This window comes from Thermobia domestica, chromosome 10 (assembly GCF_964235325.1).
Source record: "Thermobia domestica chromosome 10, izTheDome1.hap1.1, whole genome shotgun sequence".
In the NCBI taxonomy this organism is placed as follows: domain Eukaryota; kingdom Metazoa; phylum Arthropoda; class Insecta; order Zygentoma; family Lepismatidae; genus Thermobia; species Thermobia domestica.
This window is the reverse complement of record NC_137463.1, coordinates 134,903,320-134,929,997: the sequence shown is the minus strand read 5'-3', so window position 1 is coordinate 134,929,997 and position 26,678 is coordinate 134,903,320. Positions and strand designations below refer to the sequence as shown.

General features: G+C 36.4%; 1 protein-coding gene across 1 annotated transcript in view; it reads right to left on the bottom strand.

Annotated features, from left to right (window-relative positions):
• Positions 1 to 26,678, bottom strand: part of LOC145662090 (uncharacterized) — a 175,807-nt gene that overhangs the window by 121,671 nt on the left and 27,458 nt on the right. The window contains exon 2 of the mRNA XM_081727429.1: positions 7,392 to 7,487. Within this exon, the coding sequence (XP_081583555.1) occupies positions 7,392 to 7,487 (96 nt within the window). The remainder of the gene's footprint in view (positions 1 to 7,391; positions 7,488 to 26,678) is intronic.

The window sequence follows — 26,678 nt, the reverse complement described above, 5'->3', positions numbered from 1 at the left end:
GAAGAAACGTTTTGCCTCTGTCGTCACTTCTCTCTTTCCATTCTTGCACCATCTAGGCCCACAAATGTTCAATTGGGTTCATGTCTGGGGATAGAGGGGTCCACTCTATACAAATTAACTCCGGATGTTCACTTAGCCACTTTCGTGTTTGCCGGGAAGTGCAAACAACACTGTTGCCATGCATAAATATATATTCTTCCTGTTCAGAGAAGTTTCTTTCTAAGGACGGTAACAATGTATTTTCGAAGATATTAACGTAAACAGTGCTGTTCATTCTCTCGGGTACTGCAACCAAATCTACAGGACCAGCAGCCGTCATGTATCCACAAAAGTGTGCTAATATTCATTATGACCAGGAAGTACTGATATTTTGTTCAGCATCCCTGGTTCCACGTGGTCTATACAATATAACTCTGCCTTGCTGGTTAGACTTGAAAACTTTCTCGTCGGTCCAGATGACTAAGTCTCAATATGACAGCGGTTGGGTTGTGTTCTCCTGTGCCCATTCCATTCGTCTGATCTTTTGCGTTTCAGTCAGAAGAGTCTTCCTAGCGGGTCTTGAACAGTGGAGATCAGCCCCCAATAATCTTCTTATTGTTTCGTGAGAACAATTATATTCCATGGCTTTGCCCAAAAGGATCGACGCGTGGCGTAGAGGTTTGTTGATTGCTTCTGTAACTAACGTTTGCTCTTGAGCTGCAGTTGACGCTTTAGGCCTTTCGCTTCTTGACCGAGACCTGAACCATTCACCACCTTCTTTATGTCTCTGAATCCATTTCTTGGCTGTTTTCTTGTCACAACCCAGATTTCTAGCGATGTGAGGCAGAGTTTGTCCCACTGTTGCTCGGTCTATGATTTCTCCTCGCAGAGCAACAGACAGTTCTCCACAGCCCTTAGAGCGAGGCATTTTGACAATCTGTTAGAAATTTGAATTCTGACTTGTATTAATAATGTCGGTACAGTGTATCTTTCTGTTTCTACTGCACATGCACCAGTGAATTTTTATGAAAGCTCATAAATAATCCTGATAATTGTTTAATATTTATGAACTAATACGTAATAGAGCCTATATAAGCAATACATATCATTCGTCAAAGTAAAGAATACAGTCAACACAAAACAATTTCAATAGACATACTGCACCAGGCCAAAATAGGCTTAAACTTCACGTAATACAAAGTAAATTTCATACTGTAATGAAAGGTGTAATATGAAACACGCTTACTACAATCGTAACTGCTTACAATAGTCGAGTGGATGCCCTCCTCACTGATCTAGTGGCTTGCATTTGCCACTTTGGTGCACGAGCTCCCGGGTTCGATTCCCAGTGGGAGAGCCTTTGAAATTTTAACTTTCCTCGATGTTTCTGTGCACATGTCCCTGTCGTTTTAGGTTACTGGTAAAGCAAATTAAACAAGTAAAAAGTGAATAAAATTAAGTAGTAACTTGTAATAAGTAGATAAAAAGAAGTGGATTAAGACATTCGACTGTAGATTTTCGAGGCACCACTCAAGGGTAGTTCGAATCTCACCAGACTACAATTTTCGTTTTACCTCTTCTTGACGTTTCTATTTGTGTTCCTGTCGGAATCGATTAAATATATTTTCGTAATACGCTAAAATATACGTAATATTTCGAATTCTTAACCTCTTATTATTACATTTTTCAGCTTAGTTGGGAAGGAGGAAAAATGAAAGTACAAAGATTTACAACAAATTACTTAACATTTACTGACATTGTAATAGTGGATATTTCTGAAAACGTATAGTGAACCAAAAATATATTTAGTAGGTCACATGTCTATATTATTCTATTCTAACTTGAAAGGTACAGTTCAGGCAGTGACGTATCGAAGAGTCATGGGATTAAGGTGTTGCAAGCCCTCTCATTGAAACTTTTGTATTCTATTGAGATAAAAAATATTTCAGTTTTTAATCTTCAAAAATCAACAAGCACCGTGTGTGCAGGACGGTTAATTTATACTACGATTTATCACTTCCAAATGTGTAAAAGATGTGGCTGGATATTGTATATAATCATTCAAGAGATATAACGAAACGAAGGGACTTCGTAAGCCCTTCACGCCTCCCCAGAAGGAGGAAGCGCGCCTCCAAGTTGAGAACTACTGCTTGCGAGCGAAACATTCTAACAATCTGTTAGCATTTCTTTCTTCGCCTTCTCTCTGTACTGCGCATGCACCAATCAACTTTCATGAAAGATAATACATAGCCTTGATACTTTCTATAGTATTTATGAAAGAACGTGCATTACAATCTATATCAACAACATACATCATTCGTCAAAGTAATCAATAACGTGTTCATAAAACAAATTAATGGACATATTACATCAAAGTAAATTAGGATTAAATTTTAACCAATAGAAAATACATGCTATTCTGTACGAAGAACTGCTACTCAAAGCCTTTGCTACAATCACTAGTTGCTACCATGGCCAAGTGGTCTAAGGCGATTCTTTTTGTAAAACACTCTGCGAGCTTAGTTCGAGTCCCCGGAGAGTCCAACGCATTTTTTCTCTCTCTTTTAACGAGTTCTCGATGTTTCTGTCTGTATTCCTGTCGGATTCGATTAAATAGAATTTCGAATAGAGACCAATCTGTATGATAAATGATAATTTATTTCTGAGTCTCCACTCGTCTAATATACGCTTTCGAGAGTTTTATTTTGGAAGTGTATATAATATGGAATAGTGAAAATAGTAAAGTAAAAAAATATTCTTATAAATATTGGTTAATTAATTGGAGTTGAGCATGGCTTTCAGGTCAGGATTATATAGAGATGAGTTACTTTCAAGTGCAATGCGAAAAAAATGAGTTTTAATCAAACACAAAATTGTAACTTACAGGATAACTTTTACGTGATTAGTATTATATTTTTTATGTTTCTATTATAATTCTGTATAAGTTATGATACTACTATTTCAAAATGTAGAACGAGAAAGAAGTGTAATATTATATTTGTTACGAAGCCCTTTTAATCAGTGATAATTTCAGGGAGTGATCTGAGGAAGAATTTGAGACCCTTCTCAAGCTAAGAAATTTCTGCCTTCGGGACCTATCTTCGATCATGCTTAATGTGGATTACCAGTGAGTATACCCACCACCCCTATTAAAAATTCCCCCGAGGATAATTTTCTCAAATCACCACTGTTTATAATTAGTTTTTCGTTACAAATCAGAGGATAATAATGGGAAAACATACTTTTTATTTTGTTTTCAGGTATGGATTTTAGATTTGCAATTGATATATTGTTCCGTCTTAGCCGAATTTGAAACAAAAGAAGTTTCCAATGAGTTACTCAAATAAATGTTTCCCGCCTCGAAATGAAAATAGGAAGACACTTAGAAAAACTTATTAGCGGGTTTTAACACACAAACATATGATTGATAGAGTATCGACCTAAACCACTCGACCATTTTGCATGCTTTTGCAGGCTTTCTTTTAACTTTTGTGAAAGCAGTTTACTGTTCCATACTCGCTTTTGTTTATTGCGATACGACTATGAGTTATCAGTGAATATTTGGACGTCACAGCTCTTGTAATGTATAAAAGTGTTTGCAGAATAAATCACATTCAATTTTACGTCCTAATAACATACGTAAATCAGGTTGAATTCATGAAATGATTGAGGTTGGAGTGAGCGTAAATGTTTTCATACTTAGGAGTCTGGATATGTAAACCCGCTTAACGTAGGGATTTATTTCTGTGAAATTTGGGACATGGCAAATAAATACGAGTGAGCTTGAAAATGTGAAAGTTCATCTGAATTTGTTTTACAACCACTTCAAAATCCAACTTTATATATTTTTTAAAAAAGCCATCCTTATTTTGAAAAAAGAATTTTACTGTACTCAGGCTCGAACCGCCGCCCTCCGGTTCTAGAACTTTAACAGCACTATTAGGCACGCTTGACCACAGAGGCAACTCACGAAAATGCGTTGTGATATTGCTAATAGAATCGCTCCAAGCGCAGGTTTGCACTTGGAGTTTTAAATAGCCAGTTTCTGTCATTTTCAGTAATTTCAACTGAAGATATTGACTGATTTCCCATATTGGAACTTTGCGTAAAGTGTGAATTGTGTGCTCATTTGAAAAATGCACTATTTTCTGTTCTTTCAATTTTACGTATTTGTGAGTGTTACTAAGATCTGTTGTGTGCAGCGATTTCCACACAGTTAAGCGTTTTACTAACCCCCGGAGGCATAATGTTAAACGTAGGCAGTATTCTGTTATCATAGTACAGTCACTTGTAAAGGCACACCTAGTATTAGTTGTTTTGTTCTTGTGTTGACCTTGAAGGACCAACAAATGCCTTTCGTGAAGCTACAAGTTTCCTTTAATCCGCGAAGTTGATATACAGTAGAAGTGACCTATGCCTATGCATTATTATCCCGAGAAAATAGAAAGACTTATAATGGTTTTACCTGAACAACTACAGCGTCTGATTAATGGATTCCAAATTTTCCGTTAAAGCTCTAGTTAAAGCGGAAATGGTTAAAACTTGTCATTTTCGATTTCAACGTTTATCGACATTGAAAGCAAATGATAGCAGAAAGAAAGAAGCATATTTATTCACAAACAATTCAGTGTCTTAAGATAACATAAAATGACAATCCACAGCACACTACTAAACCGGAAGTGATTCAAAGTTACTATTACTTCCGGTTGTAATACTTATTTCTATAGAGCAAACATGGTAGGAGATACGAGCTGCATTTTTTTCAATTGATTTAGCTTTCCAAGAATAGGTTCCTTCAAGTCCATTAAGTCTATGTTCAATCCCAATCACGTTCAAATTAAACATTTCTGGTTTCAAAGGTTATCACTAATGGTAAACAGAAATGGTAATAGATAGTGACAAACGGTATTTGCAATGGATACAACCTCTCAATTGTATATATATCACCACAGCTTGCAGCACCATATCAAAAGTAGGAGTGGTTGAATTGACTAATACATCTGGTTTCAGATTTTCACAGAGCATCAACTGTAAAAGATGTCGAGGAGTTTTCTTTCGATAGATTTAATGTCCCAAGGATAGGTTCTACTCCTTACCTTAACCTTCTATTTATACTGTAAGTGCTTAAAAATTAACGATTTCTGGTTTTCAGCACTTCTCTCCATATAAGAAAGGTGTAAGGGTAATGGTTTTGAATAGAAATTTTTAAGGTTTACGTTCCACAGTTATGCCGGTTAGGCTAAAGGAGAAAGGTGGTGATGAGAAATAAATGAAATGGTGGAATGAAGAAAGTGGGAGGAAATAGGAGAACAACGAGAAAACCCACTACACGGCGTTTGTCCACCACAAAGCCCAAACGGCGCGAGCTGGGATCGAACCAGGGACCCCAAGCACCGGAGTTGAACGCTCTACCACTGAGCCAACGCGCCCCCCAAAATGAAAATTATTCATGCTTCTGATACCTATATATATGGAGAGAGAGAGAGAGAGAGAGATAATAAATATGGTGGTAATTTTCATAGGGCCGAAGTGGCTTAGTAGTAGAGCGTTCATCTCTGGTGCATGGGGTCCTTGGTTCGATCCCAGCTTGCACAAAGTCAGATTTGCTGTGAAGAAACACCGTAAGCGTTCGTTTCTTCAGGATTCTTCTGTTTCCTCCTACCTACATCGTTGCACAATTTTCATTCATTTCTCATCATCACTGTCTCCTTTACCTAGCCGACATAAGCATGGGACGTCAAACTTAATTTAATTTCATTTCATTGAAAAAATTACTATAATTCATAATCTGCATCTTTATAAAGCAAATTCAATAATCCATATGGATGTATAATGCTTAAAATTGAATTAAATCGCAATTGCAGTAATCTGCAATATTTTAGTTTTCTCATTTATTTACATCAAATGTTTTGTTATTTGATACTTTATAGCAAGAATAGTAACTGCTATATAAGACACAATTATATACCTGTGGCGTGCGAGACCCTGGTTTGATTCCAACGGGAGCTCATGTGTTTCGGATTACATGTTAATCAGTAGGTCCCGTCTCATATAGCCTCGCTGCTAAAAAACGACGCTAAACTCAAAATCAACTCAACTCAATAATTATCTATACATTGAATTTAATAATAAGGAGGGAGACCTTAAAGGAGGGAGGCCGAATAAAGAGGGAGACCTTAAAATTTAAAACGTAGGGTCAGCGTGAGTCAGAGATGTCACAGTGGGTGGTGTGTCAGAGTGAGTCAGGTCCTGTTGACCCACGACCCACTTACCTACTCACAAATGTTGACCCAATTGACTCACTCCATATCTGGACTGTACACACAGATAAAAGCAGACATATATGTAATCTGACCTTACTTGGCCTTCACTAATTTAAGATAATCTACAAAAAATGAAAGAAAGCAATTTCAAACGCAAAAATATAGAAATGTATTTTCAACGGAACAGAAAAAAAACGTACCATCCCAGATTTGAACCCGGATTTCTCCACTCAGCAAGCAGACGTCTTACCGACTTACCCACGGCATATCTTCCGACTTCTGGTTTTGAAACTTTATTTACACTGCGTGTGTTACGTAACAACGCTACGAGATGTCCTTACTGTTGTGTTAACACGCGTTCCGTAAATTTACGAAGTCGCTCTTTTAATCCTCAATCAATTCGATATATATATATATATATATATATATATATATATATATATATATATATGTTAGTGCACCAGTAAGCTCCCAAGAGTACAGATTAATTCATTCTTGATTTTACTCTAGAGAACAAATGTTTTTTATGAAAGCAAGGGGACTGCTACCCATAGATGGCTAAGTGTGGTAAATAAAATTTAAACTTCAAATGGAACTGGGGTGGCTCACCGACAATGGCTGATTTAACACGTTTGATAACAGCGCGGGTAATAGCTGATTTATAAACGCAGTAGATAGAGCCTGTGTAGGTAAGTGGATACTGCGTGAGACTGTCATTCTAAGGGTCTGGGTGTCGGCCTAGGCTGAATTAAAAATTTTTCAAGGAATTAAACACTATATATGATGTTCGCGTTTGACACTGAAAGAGATTTATCCTATGAAGGGAGGAAAACCAAGACGGGGACAGGGGAAAGACGGACACTGTTTATCCTTAAGTGTTAATATTTAATTTATTACCATGTCTTTTGCTCTTTCCTTTTTTTTATTTTGTTTAGCTTTCCGTTGGTTTGTGCATGAAACGTATTATTCTTTTCGTTTTCTTTGCATTAATTCCTATCTCTTTGAACTTGATGTGAATGGAATTTCTGCAGATTTATCTCGTGGTTGTTTCTCTAAGTGATGCTCTCAGATAGTAATACTTTTTCCTATGTACTCTACATCGCTCAATAGAATTTACGCCTGAAATTAAAATAGCTTTTAAATACTTACCTCACGATAGGAAATATTCCAGTAAATATAAGGAAGAAATTAAAGACACAGAACAGAAAGACCACAATTTTTCGTCCTCTTGGAACACAAATATTTCTAAAAAGACAATAGAAAATTTTATATGATATTATTTATTTCACTTTCATAAACATCTAGTGTAGCATTAAATACTACAATAAATTAATAATTACCCATGTGGTAGCATAAATTTGATAAGAAATAGTTCTTTTGGGAAGGTCTGTTATAGAGCAAAATAACATTTTATTCATATATGATGAACCTTTCAGGTCTAATTGTAGAAATAATGGACGAAAACTATTAAGTCAGACCGTCTAAGTCAAATAACCTTGTGAAGAAATAAACACAAACTTCGTATGAATAATGTTTATATGAATAAGCATTCAAGATGCTTGATTTTATAATGGTACCCTCGGCTTATATAATTCACACACGGAACAAATCGCGCAATTATGCCCTATACTATGGGATGCACTATGACACTATGTATTTTGATACATATATAAAAGTATATCCAAACTTCGCGAATGCCGACTTTAACACGATTAGCTTAAAGAAGAAAATAGATGATTGTTCCTTGTTCTGTTGATATTACGTGCTAAAAATGTGTCCTGAGTACGAGTACTATGATGTTGCAATTTAATTTTGCATAGATCTATTTGGTGAATTTTGCGGGAGAGTCACAGCCTTACTCCCAAAAAATTTATACTGAAGAAACTCTGCTTGTCATTTGACAAGATATTCCTAGATGATGTTTGACTTTTAAATGCAACACCAATTCACTTACACCATCCCCTTTTTAAAATTACTAACAATGCCCTAGTTGATCTTCACGGGACCAAAGATTCTGGAATAATGTAGGTCAATCCTGATTGGATGGTAAGCCTATTCCTAGCCTAATATGTCTTGTAAAAACACACTAGTAAGTGCAAAAAGGTTTCTGGTTTTCCCGAGAAATAATAGAATTAGAGGGATGAAATTATATAATTATTCAATTTACTCTCCCCTGAAACTTGTACACTTGGTGCAGCGATGTTCCAGCTTTTCTAACCCTTGAAATTAAAATTCCTTTATTTAGTGTTCAAACTAAATTACGCATGTTCAATGTCAGAATTTCAAACGTTAAATCATGTCCTCTTAGGTTCTTTCTCAAATTTGGCAACAAATTATAGTCAGAGGGAGTCAGGTAGTAAATAAAAAGAAGACTGGCCATTTGAGATTTTAATATGTTCCATTTGGAAGAGTTAGGTGGGAAGTTTATGCTAGCAATTGTCTTGCAGAATGAGAATCCCTTTGGACAACTTTCCACAGGGTTTCGTATTATTTTCCTGTTGCAGCTGATCTTGTGTTTTTCATTCTTCTTTCACCACTTCTGTACATTTTTTTTACATACTAACCTCACGACCTTGTTAGTGACAACTTACTTATAAAGAAGCGGTACTAGGACTGACCAAAAAAATTAGGAGAAACATATATTTTCATACTTTTGTGTAATTGCCTATGTATGGATGTATTGTAGAGCACTTTCAATATTTTTTGGGAACGTCAAAAAGATTAAGCGTCCCTTACAAGACTTAGCTATGGGCTTGTTAACGAGTTTTGTGCCAATATGTACCCTTGGAAACTTCCACTTTAATTTTTTTTCTAAAAAAGAAAGAGAAACTCCTGCTTGTGTTTCATAATCAATACTGTTGAAGATGAAGTGCAGGTAAAAGCACTTCTTCGACGTCATTGTCGTTTAATGTTGTATTTTCCAGCTGTGGAAAACGAATATTTTTTGAATAATTGTGATTTGTGAGATTTCGTTTTTCCTTTATTTGTTTTGTCTTGTCTCGATTAATAAATTTTGACAAAACTCATTTACGAGATATGTATCTTGTTAGGCTCAAGACCTTGATACATGATCTTATATGAAAATATCAATGTTTAAAAGTTTTGCTTCTGCTTTGTATCATTATCATTAGACTTTTGATAGTTAACATAATATTTTCCCAGGTATAAGCTTTCTAATGTATTTTCTATTTCAAGTTAAAAATACTATTGTAAGTTTACTCCGTATTCTCACAATTTTACTGAATCTTTACATACTATACAGTTTTTACATGTTACATATACATAATATCTTTTATATTAACACACAAATGCTTAATGCATGGTTGTTCTCATCCAATACACACAATCAATATCTTAACCCAATTTTTTACCCTCAGATACACATTCAAAACACAATACATATACACATTCCACTCAATTTGACATTCATTGTGTTCATTTTTATTGCCAATTGCTGTTGAAATGAACATGTTGTTGTATTGTTGTAGTCGTCCGGCTTTTGTTGCTAGTATTTTCTATATGTACTCATCTCGTCATCGATTGTACTGTTTCCACATTAATTTCCTTTTTATATCTTTATTCTTGCATAGTTCTTAGAAATGGTTTAAATGATCATTCACACTTTGTGGTTATATTCTTCACCCTATTCCATGGGACGAATATTGATAAGAACCCTCTTTGTAGGAAGTTAATAATTTGCCTTATTAATAACTATAATTAAATATTTACTCGTAATCATAGTTGTTAACCATCTTAAGACGTCCTTAAAAAACTTCTTTACAACATAGGTATTAACACATTTTAAGTTAGTCTAAGAGGAAACTTTGTGTTCCCACTAATGATGCTATAATTAATATATCTTAAGTTAGCATGTGCTGGTGTATTGTCTTCTTGAAATATTTATTTAGAATATTTCTTTGTGTAGTATGTTACTTGACACTTTAAGCTGAAATAATTTTAATATCCAAACTTGTATCTTTTCATGATGAACTTATTCGAATATGACACCTACATTTTTTCTTAACTACCTAACACAGCTACATGCCCATTCAAATATACACATACAGTATATATACAACTACATTCTTTGGGTCTTATTTGTAATAGTTTTAATACACTTATCCAAGTTCTTTAAAACATATAACTATTGTATTTACATATTTAACATTAGTCATTTAAAATAAAAATGTAATTTATATTTAAATTTCACAGTATAGTATGCCTATGCATTTATATTAGATGAATTTATATATTTTCCGTTTCTTCGTTGAAAAATTAAATGCAACTGGTTTTCTGTAACAAAGACTTGGTCAAGCTCTGGCTGAAGAAGAAAGAAGAATATTTTGGTCTGGTATCTGCTGCTTTAAAAGTAATAGTTCCATTTGCTACATTGTACCTGTGCGAAAATGGTTTTTCTTGTATGGTAAGCACTAAAACAAAGATAAGAAATCGCTTATCAGTTGAAAATGACTTGATAATGTGCGTCACAAAAATTGAACCGGACATTGCCGCACTATTGAAATCACACCATACATTTTCCATTTAAAGCAATATCTGTATCTCATTAGCTTTCAATTTTAATTGTATTTCAATATGCAGGTTTTGCTGTATTTGTATTTTTCTGGTACCGTATTTCAATATGTAGTTCTCATTAGTTTCATATTGTACATCTCTCATTTAAATTGATTTTTAAACAACTCTGCACCTGTTGAAAATGTTCATTACACGTATTTTTTGTTTTTCTTAACAGCATGTATAAAATAAAAATATGCCTATCAGAACAAAATTCAAAATAACATTTAAAAATATTTTCCGGCATTAGATTCTAATTATATTTACCTCTTTTCCTTATCTTCGTAACCCACATGAAACCCTCTCGCGACCCCCAGATTGAGAAACCCTGAGCTAGTTTATTAAAAAGGAATATTTTCTTCGTTGCAGAACACTATGCCCAACCTATGCTCTTGAAACCACATTTGATGTTAATGTCTTTGTGACGATTAGTTCCTGCAGAGAAGAATTTGAATGAAGTAGATGTTACTCCTCTATATGAGGCACCTAGTGTCAAAATCCGCTAAATCCATTTCATTTAGTTTCGAGAAATCTCGCAAAACGTGCCGTGAAGCTCCATATACACACGTGCAAAGTCCCATATTTGAACTAGCTTTTTACTATGAAATATTAAGCTTTTAAAGAAAATTCTGTTTCCATGGAATTCCTTTAGACCAAACATATAACAAGCGATATATAACTCAATTTCGGTTTTAAAAAATGCATTTGGTGGTTTTTGATACTAGGCCCCTCATATGTTAATATTCTCCACTGTTGAGATACAGATGATTATGATAAATATATAAAATGTTTTTTCCAGCTTAGCATTGTTTGTAGTTTGAGAAATAGGATTATTATACTCTTGTTCATGCCATTTTAACTACCGATACTAATGAGTTTACTATGTATGTTTCTGATGATTAGGAGCTTATCAAACACTTTGTGAGTGCTATTACCGAGTTTTTCTGTCTTGAAGTAAAGTTGTTATTCATAAAAAAAAAAAAGTTGATGACATGAAGTAGTTAAAAACTTGTTCCACGAAATCTAAGTAATGTATTCTTTTCTTAAAAAACTATAAATGGATGTTTGTACAACTTATTGTTATTCTAGTTCATTATGGATAATCTTTATCTAACACACATTGACTCAATTTTTCGTTTTTACTTCATAGATGAGTTTATATAAATACATTTGAAAGTTCGTATCTGTTAATCTTAATCTGTTTCAAATCCGTTTTCGAGCTCGTTCGGTTTTGCCGTTCTATTTCGATTTTTATCATCATATAGCCTAGCTTGGTATTTCCATATATATATATATATATATATATATATATATATATATATATATATATAATTTATATTAGGCCTATATTTCATTGTATTTTGTGTTTCTTATGTAAAACTGCTTAATTTTTTTCATTCTGAGAAATAATCCGTATAAACTGTGTGATATTGTGAGTAATTAAATAAACAAAAAACAAAAAGAATGAAAAAGACTACAAAATTAACGCGATATACAGAGATTTGCACCACGTGCAACAATCAAGTTGATGCATTTGTTTGTTTGTTTAGTGCACCTGCAAACGGACGCACTATCCAGCTAGTTAATTTCCAGCGAAACCCCAATACTAATCATCAAGCACGTCGTTGTACACGTGAAACAGTTTGCAATCAGTTGGTATATTTTGTTGAGTGCGTAGAAATTGAGTGATATCGTATCATATTGAGCCAAAGTTAGCTGATTGAGAAGAAATTTAACAAAATTATTTCATAATACTTGTTAAAGCAGATGATTTTTTTCTATGAAAAATGAATTTCGTGAAAAAGACTGTGGAAAATACGCCTAGTGCACCCAATAGCGTTCTAAGTGTTGGATTTATCATTGAGTGAATATTGAAAATACTCGAGTGTTACATTTGTTTCCATGGTCAAAGTAGATAGATAGGTAGATACATAGATAGATAGAGGTATATATATATATATATACACGGCCGGATCCAGAATTTTCTGATGGGGTGCACCAATAACTACCAGTATATTTGAATTAAGTTTGAATTTTTAAAATACCTTTAGGGATTTGTGGTATGAGTGAGGAATTGCCCTGGAAATGCTCAGTGTCGAGTCTCGGAAATGGAACCCACGACTTTCTGAATGTGAAGGAAATGCTTTACCAACTGAGCCAGGGCTGCTTTGTATCGGTATAATTTTCAGTATATAATTAGCTTGCTGTTTTAGATCAGGAATTTCTTTAATCATGGACGCTTGGAATGTGATGGATATTTGTTTTGTACAGAATTTTTATGAAAGTGTTTGTCATATAGTTTACAAACGTTATGTATATATGTTTATATACAGTGTATTTGTGAACTATACTGACAAACTATAAGAGATGACTTCTCACATCAGAATAATGGAAAAAGTTCAGACCTGTGTTGAAAACTACATATTTTCAGAGACTGTCCAAAATCTTGGAAAAACAAAATTAACATGTGTTATTTTGAATTCAACCAACCATGCAGTGGCCATCTATATCGGCTTAAAGGAAGTCATATACACGGAATGTAAAAATGCACATTTCATCAATGTGCAAGGGATTTTCTACAGGATATAATTCCCAGACAGCTCTCAATAGAATTCTCAGATTACTCTGATTTCAAGATGGTTCCAAAGCAGGTAAAATGTAAGACTTTACAACAGTGAACACGGAATGTTTTAGCAGGAAGTTAGAAGTGTTAGAGACCGCAATCTAGTCGGTTTCTTGTGTTCAGAATAACGCCTGCTACGAAGTATTTTGTCATAGTATACGAGTACAGAGGTTGTTCAGCCTACATTTGGCTGATTTCGTTCCTTCCCCCTCCCGGGCAGAATGGACTCACCTGACCTGGCTCGTGGCGTCCTGCAATGTTTTGCAATGGCTTCCTGAGAACGGAGTTCTTTTTCCGCGCGGACGACAATAACGCACAAAACAGGACCATTGTTATGTGTTGTGTTAAATTTGTTTCCAAGTGTGTGGGTTTCCGCTCTGTGACCAAAATGCCGCCCAAAATAAGGCGGTTTTGGGAAGGTTATGTTGTGCTTCTTTATGACGCCCACTTTAGTGTTTCTGTCATTAGAAAGCAGTGCAAGAAGAGTGGTTGCAACATCAGTTTAAGTGGAATACAAATGTTATTAAAAATACAAGGGCAACGAAGCTCCGCCATTTGAATCCCCAACGAAGTTGCCTAGGAAGTGGGAATGCACCAAAGCCACCTCCACCATGCAGAGGAAACTTCGCAAAATGGCGATGGAAGAAAATCCGCCAACACAGAGGTGTATTAATCGTCTTGACGTGTCTTTGGGGACTGTGAACCGGACGTTACACCATCAACTCAATCTGGAAAAAGTCATGAAAGCTCGCGGCCATCTTCTCACGGATGCCCACCAAAAGGTACGAAAGTGTAATGCCCGGAAGCTGTACGAACGGCATCTGGCAAAACAAAGGTGACGCTCGATGAAGCATGAATTTACCTCTCCGACTGTGGTAAACCGAGAGCCATCATGTACCGAGAGAAAGACTTCAGAAAATGGGTCCGTGTCTGTAAAGAATTCTTCCCAAAAGGGTTCATGGTCGTTACTGGCTATGTTACCGAGGAAAACTGAAGGCTCGTAGGGTGGCGAAGAATTGCAAAATAAATTCGCAGTATTTTCAGAAGCAGATCATACGGCCGGTCTACGAGCATGAGATTCCAACAACGTACGGAAATGACGCCAATCTGGTGCGCATGCACATGGACAAGGCCTCATCACATACCTCACGATAGTCCCTCGCATTCTACAGGGAGATGGAGGAGGCAAGTGGTATACAGGTGATGCCTTTCAATGAGGTACCTGTTAAATCTCCAGATGCAAGTCCTATGGACTATTGTGGATTTGGATTGCTCAAGCGGGCATTGGGAAAACGGAGTGTGATAACTGTGGAAGGACTTGGAAAGCTGTGCAAATGGAATGGGACAAGATTCCCCTCCCAGTTCTTCAGAGAAGCCTACTACAGTGAAACGCTGTCGGGCTATTGTTAGGAACCAAGGGAAACACATCGAGCACTTACGGACCTGGTGCCATGGATTCTTCTATTTTTTCTTTTTAGGTAAGTCGAAAATGGCCAAATGTAGACTGAACAACCTCTGTATTTCACATTTTTTCAGGTATAAGCGTGAAACAAAACATCACAGCAGGCATTATACCACACACAAGGGATCATGGAGCTTGCGTCCCTAACATTTCAGACTTACTGCCGAAGCATTTTGTGTTTACTGTCGTAAGGATTTAACTTTTGGCTACTTTGGAACAGCGGCGTAGCGTAAGGGAACGCCGGTATGCCCGGCATCCCCTGTTAATAAGAAAAAGTACGTATTTCATTCTATATAAATTGTTTGCTTGTAACTACCACAATTATTTCCACTGCAATCTTCTGGATGTGCTCTCTCGCCTTACTTTGATAAGCGGAACCTACGCATGCGCGTCACTCAGATACACATTTTCTATCTTTCCTTTTGTCGTATGCTATGTTCCTTGGGCATCCAGGCCTACTGCAAGAAACGGAGTTTTCGTCTGCTTTCTGTCGAGTGCGCATGAGCAACTACTTACTTTCTTAACTCTCTTCATCCCTTGCAACTCTACATTTTGCTTTAGACATACGCTGGCATATCTTCAAGTATTTCCAACTCTATCTATTTTGAACTAAGCTGTAGTTTCTGTACAGAACGTACGAGCGCTAACGTCAAGGAAATAGAACAAAACAGAAATGGCTAGTTCAATGCCTTTTTGAAGCATGTCGGTTATGTAAATAACAGTATAAAAATAGTTATGCTTTAATCGTAATTAAATGCATCGTAATTGTAATCGTAAAGGCAAACTATTAATCTTCATCATAAATACATAGTATGTCCAGTGGCGTGGCCAGAAACTCTTTGAGGAAGCTCACACACACAAGCATAAATATAAAACATTTTGTAGAATCACGGTCACCGATCTGGTAGACCAAGAGAGCCAGTATTCCCGTCCCTCGCAAAGATTGCTTGGGCCCTTCAGTCATCGGCATATATCCCGAGGAGATGAGGGAGACATGTCCCCTCCATTCGATTTGAAATTGTGATGATTCGTATCCGAATGTCACAAAGGAAAGTGGGATGAAATTGAGGTCCCTTGACATGTTTCATTTTTTTAAAAAGAATTGTTTTTTTAATATTTTATTGTCATTAATTATTGTTAGTCTATTTTCAACTATTTGTTTAATTCCTGTAACGATTCTTATAATGCTATTGTAATCATCATAATTTTGCTCAAATAAGAGTATTGTTGCGCCATACATAGTTGATTTTCTTTCATTGTTTTGGGGAAGTAATTATTTATATTATTACAAAACAAGTGACCTAAAATTTTAATGTGGATCATTGCGGATGCGTAAATAGAAACATCAATTATAAATATGCATGTATTCAGATTTCAGAAGTGTTCACGGCACTTGATACGTATCACAATTTCATCTACATCGCCTGGTATATAATATACAACAGGTTAACCTCAGAAATCAGATTCATCTACCGTAATATGTGTTTTATCACCCCTCCCCCCAGAGTAAGCTCAAATATGCCCTCCTCCAAATGTTGAAGACAACTCTGATCCTCCACAGCATTGTTTTGCAACTTTATAAATATTTTGAACATCGCTTTAAAAAAATGGGAACGGTCTTACCCGTTCCCCGAATGTTGAAGACAGATTTGCGCCCCTGCCTTCAGTATCTGGATATCTGACAACGAAATACATACACAAAAACAGGCCCCCAGAGTTGCTTTAAGTGTTTTCTATTTGCATCTTGAAATTATATACATATACACTCAGGCCCATATTCACAAATGGGCGTCTGAGTTCCGGACTCAAGATAAATTTCTAGGGGTGACTTTTTAAAGAACGAGATTGAAGTATGGTATGCGGAGAAAGAAGCTGCCCACGAGAAAGAAATAAAGGGAACTATACTGGAAACAATGTTTATACAACAGCGGGGCCGAGTTTTCTTGTCACACGGTAGTGGTAAGAAGAAGCTGACACAATTGCTTATTGGCTTCTGACTTAATCCAGGCATTTGCTTCTGTATGCCCCACTAGGCCACCAATTAGGGGGCCTCCCCCTAATTTTTTTTACAACCCTATATTTCCCATCGGTATAGCTATGTATAGCTGATTTTAGTAGTATTGTATCGCACAAGTGACTAACTTTGGCATCCCCACTTCGGAATACCACGCTACGCTACTGCTTTGGAACCACCTTTAATTCAGAGCATACCTGAGAATGCTCTTGAGCTATTGAGATGGTATTTGGGAATTATACCCTGTGGGGAATCCTTGTAACCCAATGCATATTGATGAAATTTGCATTTCTGAATTGCGTATGTATAACATCCTTTACGCTGATGTGAGCCGCCATTTCATGATTTTTTGATTTCGAAAGAGCACGCGTTGAAATTTCGCTTTAGCACGATTTTGGACAGCTCTAGCTCTAAAATTATACACGTTTCTTCAGAGGTCATATGAACGTTTTTCTTGTCTGGATGTGAGAAATCACCTGTAGTTTGTTGCTATAGTTCATTAACACTCTGTATACATATACTCAGAAATTAATTAATATTTATTGAAAGATCGTTTTGAATACTGAAGGAAAAATGAAACACTAGATGCAGTATTAAGTTTGAACTACATGAATAATTATCGCACTAGCTGAATTAACAAAAATGTAGCCCAATACTACGGGTAGATATTGAGAAAGTCGTCTACGTTACAGTATAGATTGGAATACAGTGAAACCTCCCTTAATGGACACCTCTATAATACGGACAGATTTTTTTTTTTTTTTTGTCCCGACAAAAATATATGTTCTCTTACGGAACATATCCCTCCCTGTTACGGACACTCTCAGATACGGATGCGGACAGTCCTTTTTGCTCCCAAACGTTTCAACAACCACTTCATATCGGACAGGAATTATTCTGGATTGTGCGATATATTACAGTAGACAGAAAAATCTTTTTCCCACAAACATATCTTTCATGAGTCTAGACTTGGTGAACAATCAAACACAACAACTGAAGGATGAAATTCTTTTTCTTTCTTTCTTCCCGCAGTAAACTGATTTCAGGTCGAAATTCTAGAAAACCTTCAATAAACAATAACGCTCATGCAGAGTCAGCCGTATGGCCAAGAATTCTATATGAATGATCTTCCTTTCCCTAACAAGTTTAGTTCTTTTTCCTCTGGGCCTTGCATCTTTCCCGACAATTTCATAAATAACAAAACAAACATTGTTTGTTTTACAATAACATTTTCAACTAGCAATGTTTCCTCTCTTTCCTTTTTAGAAAAGCAACATTTTTCTTTTACGTATCATACTGGAATAAGTCTGGGTTGGAGTTTTCCCCGCTTCCGTTTTCGCTTTCTATAAGAAGATATTGTTTGTGATCAGTGTTGGGTAAGTTACTTGTAAAAATGTAATGCGTTACAAGTTACTTTACTTTCCCTTAAAATGTAACGCGTTAGTAACGCGTTACTTGCCCCAAAAAAGTAACTGTTTCTTTACTTCGAAAGTAACGCGTTACTTTTAGGTCCGAAACTTAAAAATGTGAAAAAAAATATGACTTCCATTTTCCGTACTACTATTACTACCGCTATTATTATTATTATTATTATTATTATTATTATTATTATTATTATTATTATTATTATTATTATTATTATTATTATTATTATTAATTATAACAACACTGTATATAAAAACGAAAGATAGGCAGTTTGTATTTGAATACTAAAAAACTAGTTGATTGCCAACCTCGGTAGTCGTGAAGTCTAGGACCCAAGGACGTTGTTCACGAGCTTCTGAATTTGGGTTGAGGGTGTAGGTTGAGTATTCGGGCTCGAGCCAAACACTGTTAAAAGTTATAGGGCACTGGCCAAATATCTTCAAAACTGCTCGGCCCGGGTTTAGAATTGTCAACGACTCGTGCAGCTCAGCTCACAGCTCATTCACTATCGACCCGAACCGAGAAGTGAGCCGAGCCAACAGCTCACCCAACCGACTCGGCTAGAGCATTCGGCTCAGTTGAGCCGAACCGAGCAGATGGCTCATCCCTACCAAGCCAGCTCGAGCCGATGGTTCACCCCAAGTGAGCCGGCTCGAGCCATCTTGTCAGTTGAGCCGAGCCAAGCCGAGTTCAGCTTGTTATAAAAAAAATTCTTGTGGTCTCGCTATCGAGACGAAACGAGATGCGAGCAGTATACTCTCTCGTGAGCAACACTAAAAGTAATCCATATTACTGTTTAGCTTACATTTCTCCTGGCTTTTGTTTTCCAGTGTAATCAGGACATGATTTCAAGACGAGTTAAAACGAACGAGACATTTATCAAACTCGACTAGACTCGAAACTCGACGCGAAAAACTGAATCGGTTCGGAACTGGACTCGAGGATATAACCTTTGACTTGACTCGAAACGCGACTTGAATTCGAGTCGAGTCGAGTTTTAGCTTGACTCGTGCTCATCCCTATGCGTTAGAAAAAATGGTTGCTTATTATGATTCTGCTAAACTAATTATATAATAATAAGAATGTTATTATGTAAAATTAAAAATACAGAATATAGAGAAACATTACACTACAACTAATAAAATGAGAACACGTGAACTGGGAAGAATCAAAACTTGCCAGTAATTCAAAAATCAATACATACTTTTTAAAGCTAGTTTCAAACTCTATAATCAACGGGACTCTAGGATAAGCAAACTGATCTGAAAGAACTCCAATATTACATACTATCAGCAAACTATTTTTTAATAATAAAGTAGGCCTGCTCATCAGAACACAGTTTATTCATATTAACCCCTTACTGTATATTATTAATTATGACACCCTAGTTGTTGATAAATATTTTCCGCCGGGGCACTTCAGACATTTTACTTTTAAATTCTGTCCACCATCAGAAAGGTGTCAGCTCTTAAGAAAAAAGTATTCTTTCAGATGTTCGAAGGGTAAAAATTTTTCGTTCTCCATCTTTATAAAAACAACATCAATCAAAGTAAAATAGACTACCGGTATCATTGCACTCCTAGTTCACTCACTGAATGTATTGATTTGGAGCTGTCAAAATCTACGACGAAATCTTCCAGGTGCTTGCAATCAGTACACGTGATATCCCTAAGGCTGTCCTCATCTTCAAAAAACAGCAAGTGGCACTACGAACTTATCTCTTTCTCTGTGTGCTGTGACTGTCAGTTACTGACATTCGTAGTTCATGCTCGATTGTTTCATTCTGAGAAATTCACTTACAGGAAAGAAACATTTGTTTCCGAAAAAAAAATACATATATTGTAGTTACTCATCTGAAATGTAACGCGAAAAAAGTAACGCAAACTACGTACATTACTTAAAACTTTGTAACGCGTTACCGTTACAGTTACTTTGGAAAAAATGTAACGCGTTACTTGCGTTACGTTACTTTCCAAGATTGTTTGTGATTAAGGCTGGGTCAATATACATATGCAGTCCCAATAACTTGCCTTTTCACCCATTCCACCAACGAAGATACCCCGCCAGTATACAAACACACACACGCACACACACATGTTTCTTCCGTAACCGTACTGAGGATTCTCAGAGGGTAGTTGCTAATGAGATTTATTACCGTTGTAGAGGAAAAAGTATGCCTTCTTCGGTAAACAAGAGTTTATCCGGTTAGTTGGCTCCTAACGGATCTCTTGAGAAGGATCTGAGAATTTGAAATAAATGAAAAACGCTTTTCCCTCCCATATAGGAAAATATCCTAACATCTTTGGCACCACTTAAGAAAATTGCCACACACACATTATCTTTTGCAGTATACGAATATATTAACACATCCCCCAGGAATAATAGTATTTAACAGAAATGAATTTCTCCTTCATCCCTCAAAGTAATTCAAATATGTACTAAATAGAGTATTTTCATGTTGAATTTTACGTATTTACGCTCATACATAATGTAGTTACGGTATAATACTGCATAAAGTTACTGTTGTGAGAGATTAAATTTCTGTAACCCCTCTGGAACGTACACCTCTCAGTAACGGACAAACATTTATGTCCCATTAGTGTCCGTTATTCAGAGGTTTCGCTGTATTATGTTCAGGGCAATGGAGAACTTGCACTCGACTGCATGGGTAAAGAATGATTCATACAAATTGTAAGACGAAGATGTAAACATACCCCACTGTAGAAGTAGAGGTAGAAATATATTACAGGAAATGAGAAGTTGTGAGGTAAAAAATATTTTCTAAAGACATTACATAAGTAGTAGAAAAAAGATACAGATTTTCTAGACTTAGTAGCAAGTATGAGTAAGAACTGAACAAAAGATGTAATGTAGAGATAAAGCAATAAAACTTAAATTTTTAACTGCACGAAATGCGAACAAAGAACTAGGCATTCTCCTGGATGGAGTGAAAATTCAACGAGATGTTTATTTAAAAATTTGGAGAACATGTTATATTTGAACGAAAGATAAAATAGAGCATTACAACTAGGATATTGCAAGCAAACGTGGGTTGTGCAGAATTAGGCGAGTGTGATTGAGTGTATCAAAAGCAGTAAGAAAAAGATATGGAGCGTAACTCTGCATATATTATAAACATGGTACATAAAATAGAAATTTCAAGATACGGTGCTGAAAATAAAAAAGTTTTCTTGTCATGAAAAGAAGCATATAACTGACATCCTTAAGAAACAGCGAACGATTTCTTAACGGGAAAGCGATGCATTTTGGTTTTGATGGAGAAAAGTGGGAACAGCATAAATAGCTGTTTAACTTATCAAACGGAATAAATTAACATGTCCGAGAAAGAAAAGTTAAATTAGAAAACGGTTGTGGAAAACCAGGAGTGGAGTATCTGAAAGATAGCTGGAAAGGATTATATATACGTATATCAAATCATTTCCAGTCAGTACATAGAAAATTTGACTCTTTCAAACTGTTTATTCACACTTGATTGAGACTTAGCATCTTTATAATCTTAAATTTGATATCAATGTTTCGAGAAACAGTTATTTTTGCGTAATAATGCCATAAAATCCTCTTAGTTCATCAGCTGAGTGCCGCACTTGTTTCAGGAGAGCTTTAATGCTCTTAGAAGCAGCAGAAAGTACTTTTAAACCAAAGAAGCAAGAATGATTTGATAGATTGGCTAATATTTTATCAAGCGAACGACATATTTCAAATTAGCCAGTTTATAGTCCAGGACTTTCACAACAACAGCATAGTTACGTCATTAATCCCCACAAAAAGAAATCCACTGATGTGAGGTCGGGGGAGCAAGGTGGCTACGGAAGAGATCCATGCTTGCCAATCCACTGATCGCCAAACATATCGTTCATTACGACCCCTTCAAAATGTGCGAAGGCACCGTCGTGTTGATATCAGATACATTATCTATCTGCGAGTGACACGTTTTCCAAACGTCCAGGTAACACGTCCTGTAGAAACACCTCATGATTCGTCATGATGATTCACCTCATGATGATTCATGGCATGTGCTGCATCTAATGTAATTTGTATGGGTTCAAATCCTCGTCCTGCAGAATGCGGAACATATTAGCATTGTGGGTTTGTCTCGAATGAGCAATAGCACGTGTGCTAGTGTCAGGTTCGTCCCGTACCGCGTCCAACACCTCTTCAAATTACACAGTGGCTTCCACAATCCCACTTACGGGATAGTAGCGAGCCAGTTTCACGCAAGTCGTGCAAAGAATGTATGTGCTGGTAGCCGCCTATTTGGAAAACATTCCAGATAGAAACGCCGTGTTTCTGTGCTTGTGCACCTCCCCATATATGATATGCATATCGCCATGCTCGTGGGTAGACTAGTTTGCTATTATCCTGTTCGAGACCTGATTAAAAAAACGGGAGAAATTTATAACCACTACTACAATCTAAAGCCTAGTTCAAGGGAAGGCCTGATTATTGCCAATACGTAACGACCGCCTCCCTTGAACTCACCTTCTTGATCCCTAATTCGAAGTCCTAGCAACCTCGAAAGGAACCGAGAAGGGATTCTTCGCGCAACGGAAAAAAATAAAACAAAACGGAAAAAAAAAGAATGAAGAACCAGAAACTTACCTCCGGCGGAAGCAGATCAGAGGAGAGAGTAATAGCTCCATTTAACTTCTTTAATAAAGCTTGACTTAAATATATATATAGGTATATGACTATTTTACCTTAGTTATATTAAATGCTTTGGAAAAAAAATCATTTCCAGATATGATTTATTAACAATGCTTCAACTCTGACTGTCGTGGTAGTTAACCACAATATTACAATTAGCGTAAGGTGCCTGTATATTTATTATAGTCTCATGACATCAGAGAAAAAAAACCTTCAAGAGAATACATTTAGAGTTCTGTCTGTCAATCTCATATCCAATTTGATTATAATATCAACCATTATCAACTTTCCAGTGTTCATCATCCATAACAGAACCGTCAATAAACCAATAGTCGAAGTAGATTGTACTGTACGTGTTAGAAACCGTTACCTGACACTTCGTCACGCCCATTAAAAGAAACACTTGTATTGCAGTCACAGAAAGTTAAATAACATTTAAGAATTTCACATCACTCGTCATAAGTACGACATAATAACAGGAACAGAGTGATTCTCGCCTGCGCGAGCGTCAGCTGAAAGAAGTGTTACTGCTTCCGGTTCAGTTCAGGTGTCGAAGTCAACAAACAACGAAGGAACGGAGGTAATATTTACAGACATCCCCGTTCGGCAGCTCCAACCATGGGCGCACTTTACTACCAATTATAATGTTATAATATTATACGAAGTCAAATATCGTATACCTGACATCCCAATCACATCCTCAGCAAGGAGTGACAATCCAATCACTCCTGCTTGTATACTTCACATAACTCAACATGCCGTAACAACTTAAATAATAATATGAACAGCCAAACATTCCCTGGGCCGACACAGCAACTAATGACTCGGACGTTTAGTAATAATGTTCCCTTACGGGCGGACAAGGTGGACGGATAGTATGGACAGTAGACGGTAGATAGATAATCTGAATTTAGTAAACAATGAACCATATGATATGTAGTACACTTCGTAAATGCCGATTGGACAAGCTATTTATGTATTAACTAGCTAAACCTTGGATTGATGGACGAGAAAATATATATATAGACAGACAATTAACTGACAGATAGCGATTGGACATAGGGTCATTCCACATCACCTCATCCACACCCCTGCATCCGACCATCTCAGAATTGAATGAAAATTGGCAGACTGATAGATTGTTGGATCCTGATTCCAACGAGCCCAACGGTTTTGAAATCCGTCCACTGGTTCAAAAGTTATTAGCTTTTGAAATTTAAGCTTAAACTGCAAAAAAGCAGGCGCGAATCGCGTTTTTTGCTTCAAGGTCATAGAGGAAAATGGGTATAACTTCCTTTGTAATAAAGATAGCGCCATGATTTTTTTTTTATTTTGAACTCATGTAATTTACTTTCAGGTAAAAAAAGATTGAATTGTAATTCTTTCAATGGAATTTATTATGAGTGCTAATGCACAAAAAAAGGAGAGTTGAAAAAGACTAACGTTTTTTAATCTTTAAGTTCCCATAACTCATGAGCCCCACTTCCAATTTTTATGATTTTTTTTAAAAGATAGCTGACAACATGTACAATAATCTCAATGAAAAAAATAATGGGATCTCTAAAGGAACACACAGAAAAAAATAAAAACTGGAAATTCCTTATTTTTTGATAATGAGATGAATATAGGCCTAGTTAATTAACGTAAAATAGGCCTAAATACCACATTGCTTGTTAATAATGCATTAAAAATAGTACTAAATGTTCTTAGCAATGTCCACTACTTACACATCACATTGCAAGAAACTTGTAATCAGAAACACATAAATGTTGCTAAAAAAAAAAAAAACATGTTCAAAGTGTAGGCTACTTTCACTCTAATGCCTTTGCACATATTCTGCCCATTTTTTTTTTTTTTTTGCCACTAATTTACTGGATGTATCTGACAGCTCATATGTTCTTCTTGTAATGGTAGTGATATCCACAGGTGTTAATATGTTGGTGAAAGATACAGGGCATGAGTCCGTATTTGACGGCCAGTAAAAAGAAGGAGAAGGTCCATGAGGGTGCATGAACAGGACATCAGCATCTCCTTCATCTTCCAGAACTTTTGTTATGATTCCAATCAACCAATTACCCATATAAACACATGCGCAATAGCTATTCACTGACACTGTTGGCATAGGAAGGTCTACTGACAATGTAAAACTGGATGTAACACTGAAACTCTCATCACTGTTTAACATTTTAGCACCTATCTTCATCTCTGAAATGTGTTGAAAATAGTGCATACTTCCAGTGCCAGGAATTGTTCTTGCTGCCGTGAATCTCTTCTTCAGTTTTTCTCGAATGGGAGGCATATCTTCTTTTGCTACGTAATAAAACAGATCACCTTCAATGTGATCTCGACAGTATTCATACATGGCTGCTGTATTCATGATATGTCCACTTACAGTCCTTTGTAGACTTGCTTTTGTGACAGAGCGCTTGATAGTTCCTCCAATGCCATCGCAAGGCGATTTGCCATGGCTTGTTGCGAAGAATGACCACTTTGCTTTCAAATTAAAGTCTTCCTCATGATGGCACAGATTCAAGAACGATTTGTAGTTCTTATACTGACCCGCACAACCGTCTGTGAAATACTCAACTTCCACCACTTTTGGAAGTTCATTTCTGATATACACTGAGAGTAGCCGTTGTGTCTCGAAGACCATTGGAACATCATGTTCCAAATCATCGCTGAGAATGCAGATATTCTTGTGTTTGAGAGTTCCGTCTTCTTTGGAATAAATAACGCATGTGTGTAGAGTGCAGCATTCATTCATCCAGTGAAATCCTTGGGCTTCATCTTGAACTACAAATGAATAGTTCTCACTAAAATCCATAAGAATTAGTGCCTCAGTGTCTGTCAAGAATTCTTTTCTGTTTTTCAGATATTGAGCTTGAGATTTTGCTGTGTGAGCATGCGGAATAAGTTTCGCCATTTTCTTGATGATGTCTGCTATTAAATCTTCTAACTGAACTGTTTGAGTGACCAAGTCAGTTCTGTCTGTTGTCACCCACTGCTTCACTTCAACAGTATCTTCTTCATCAAACTCTTCAAACTTTGATTTCAGAAACTCTTCTAGCACTGTATAAGGTGGGCACTTGTCACAAACTCTCATCATACAATTCCGTGTCTTATCTTCACACGTCACCATCTTAATTAAATCATGGTAGGTTTCCTCCATCTGAATTTCATGCAGCAACAACTTGATATTCTGGTGTATTGTGCAAACATAAACAGAATGTGTCCCTGAAGCACCGGAAAGAATGCACTGCATTGGCCTGAGGCTTGCAAATTTGGAAAAACCAACTTTCAAATCAGTGTGTTTCCACTGAAACTGGATATAGAGTTCACGAAGGTTACACAATATCAAACGTTTCTGCTCATAGACATTTCTTGCAACACTGACTTTATCTTTCTGTCCTGGCATTACTCTGGTAAATTCATCACCACTGTAAAATGCAATTATTGCTGTAACAGTCTCTTGTGGCAGTGTTTTGCCTCTTCTCAGATCAGGGAGCTCCAAGATACCTTTCTCCTTTTTCACTTGTTTTGCTCGGCGAGCTATATATTCTGAAACATTGAACTCTTTAGCAATTTTCTTTCTTCCCCATGTTGAAGGTAGCAGGGTAAGAATACGAATTTTTTCATTTCTACTAACTGTTGGAATTTTTGCCTTCATTGCATCAA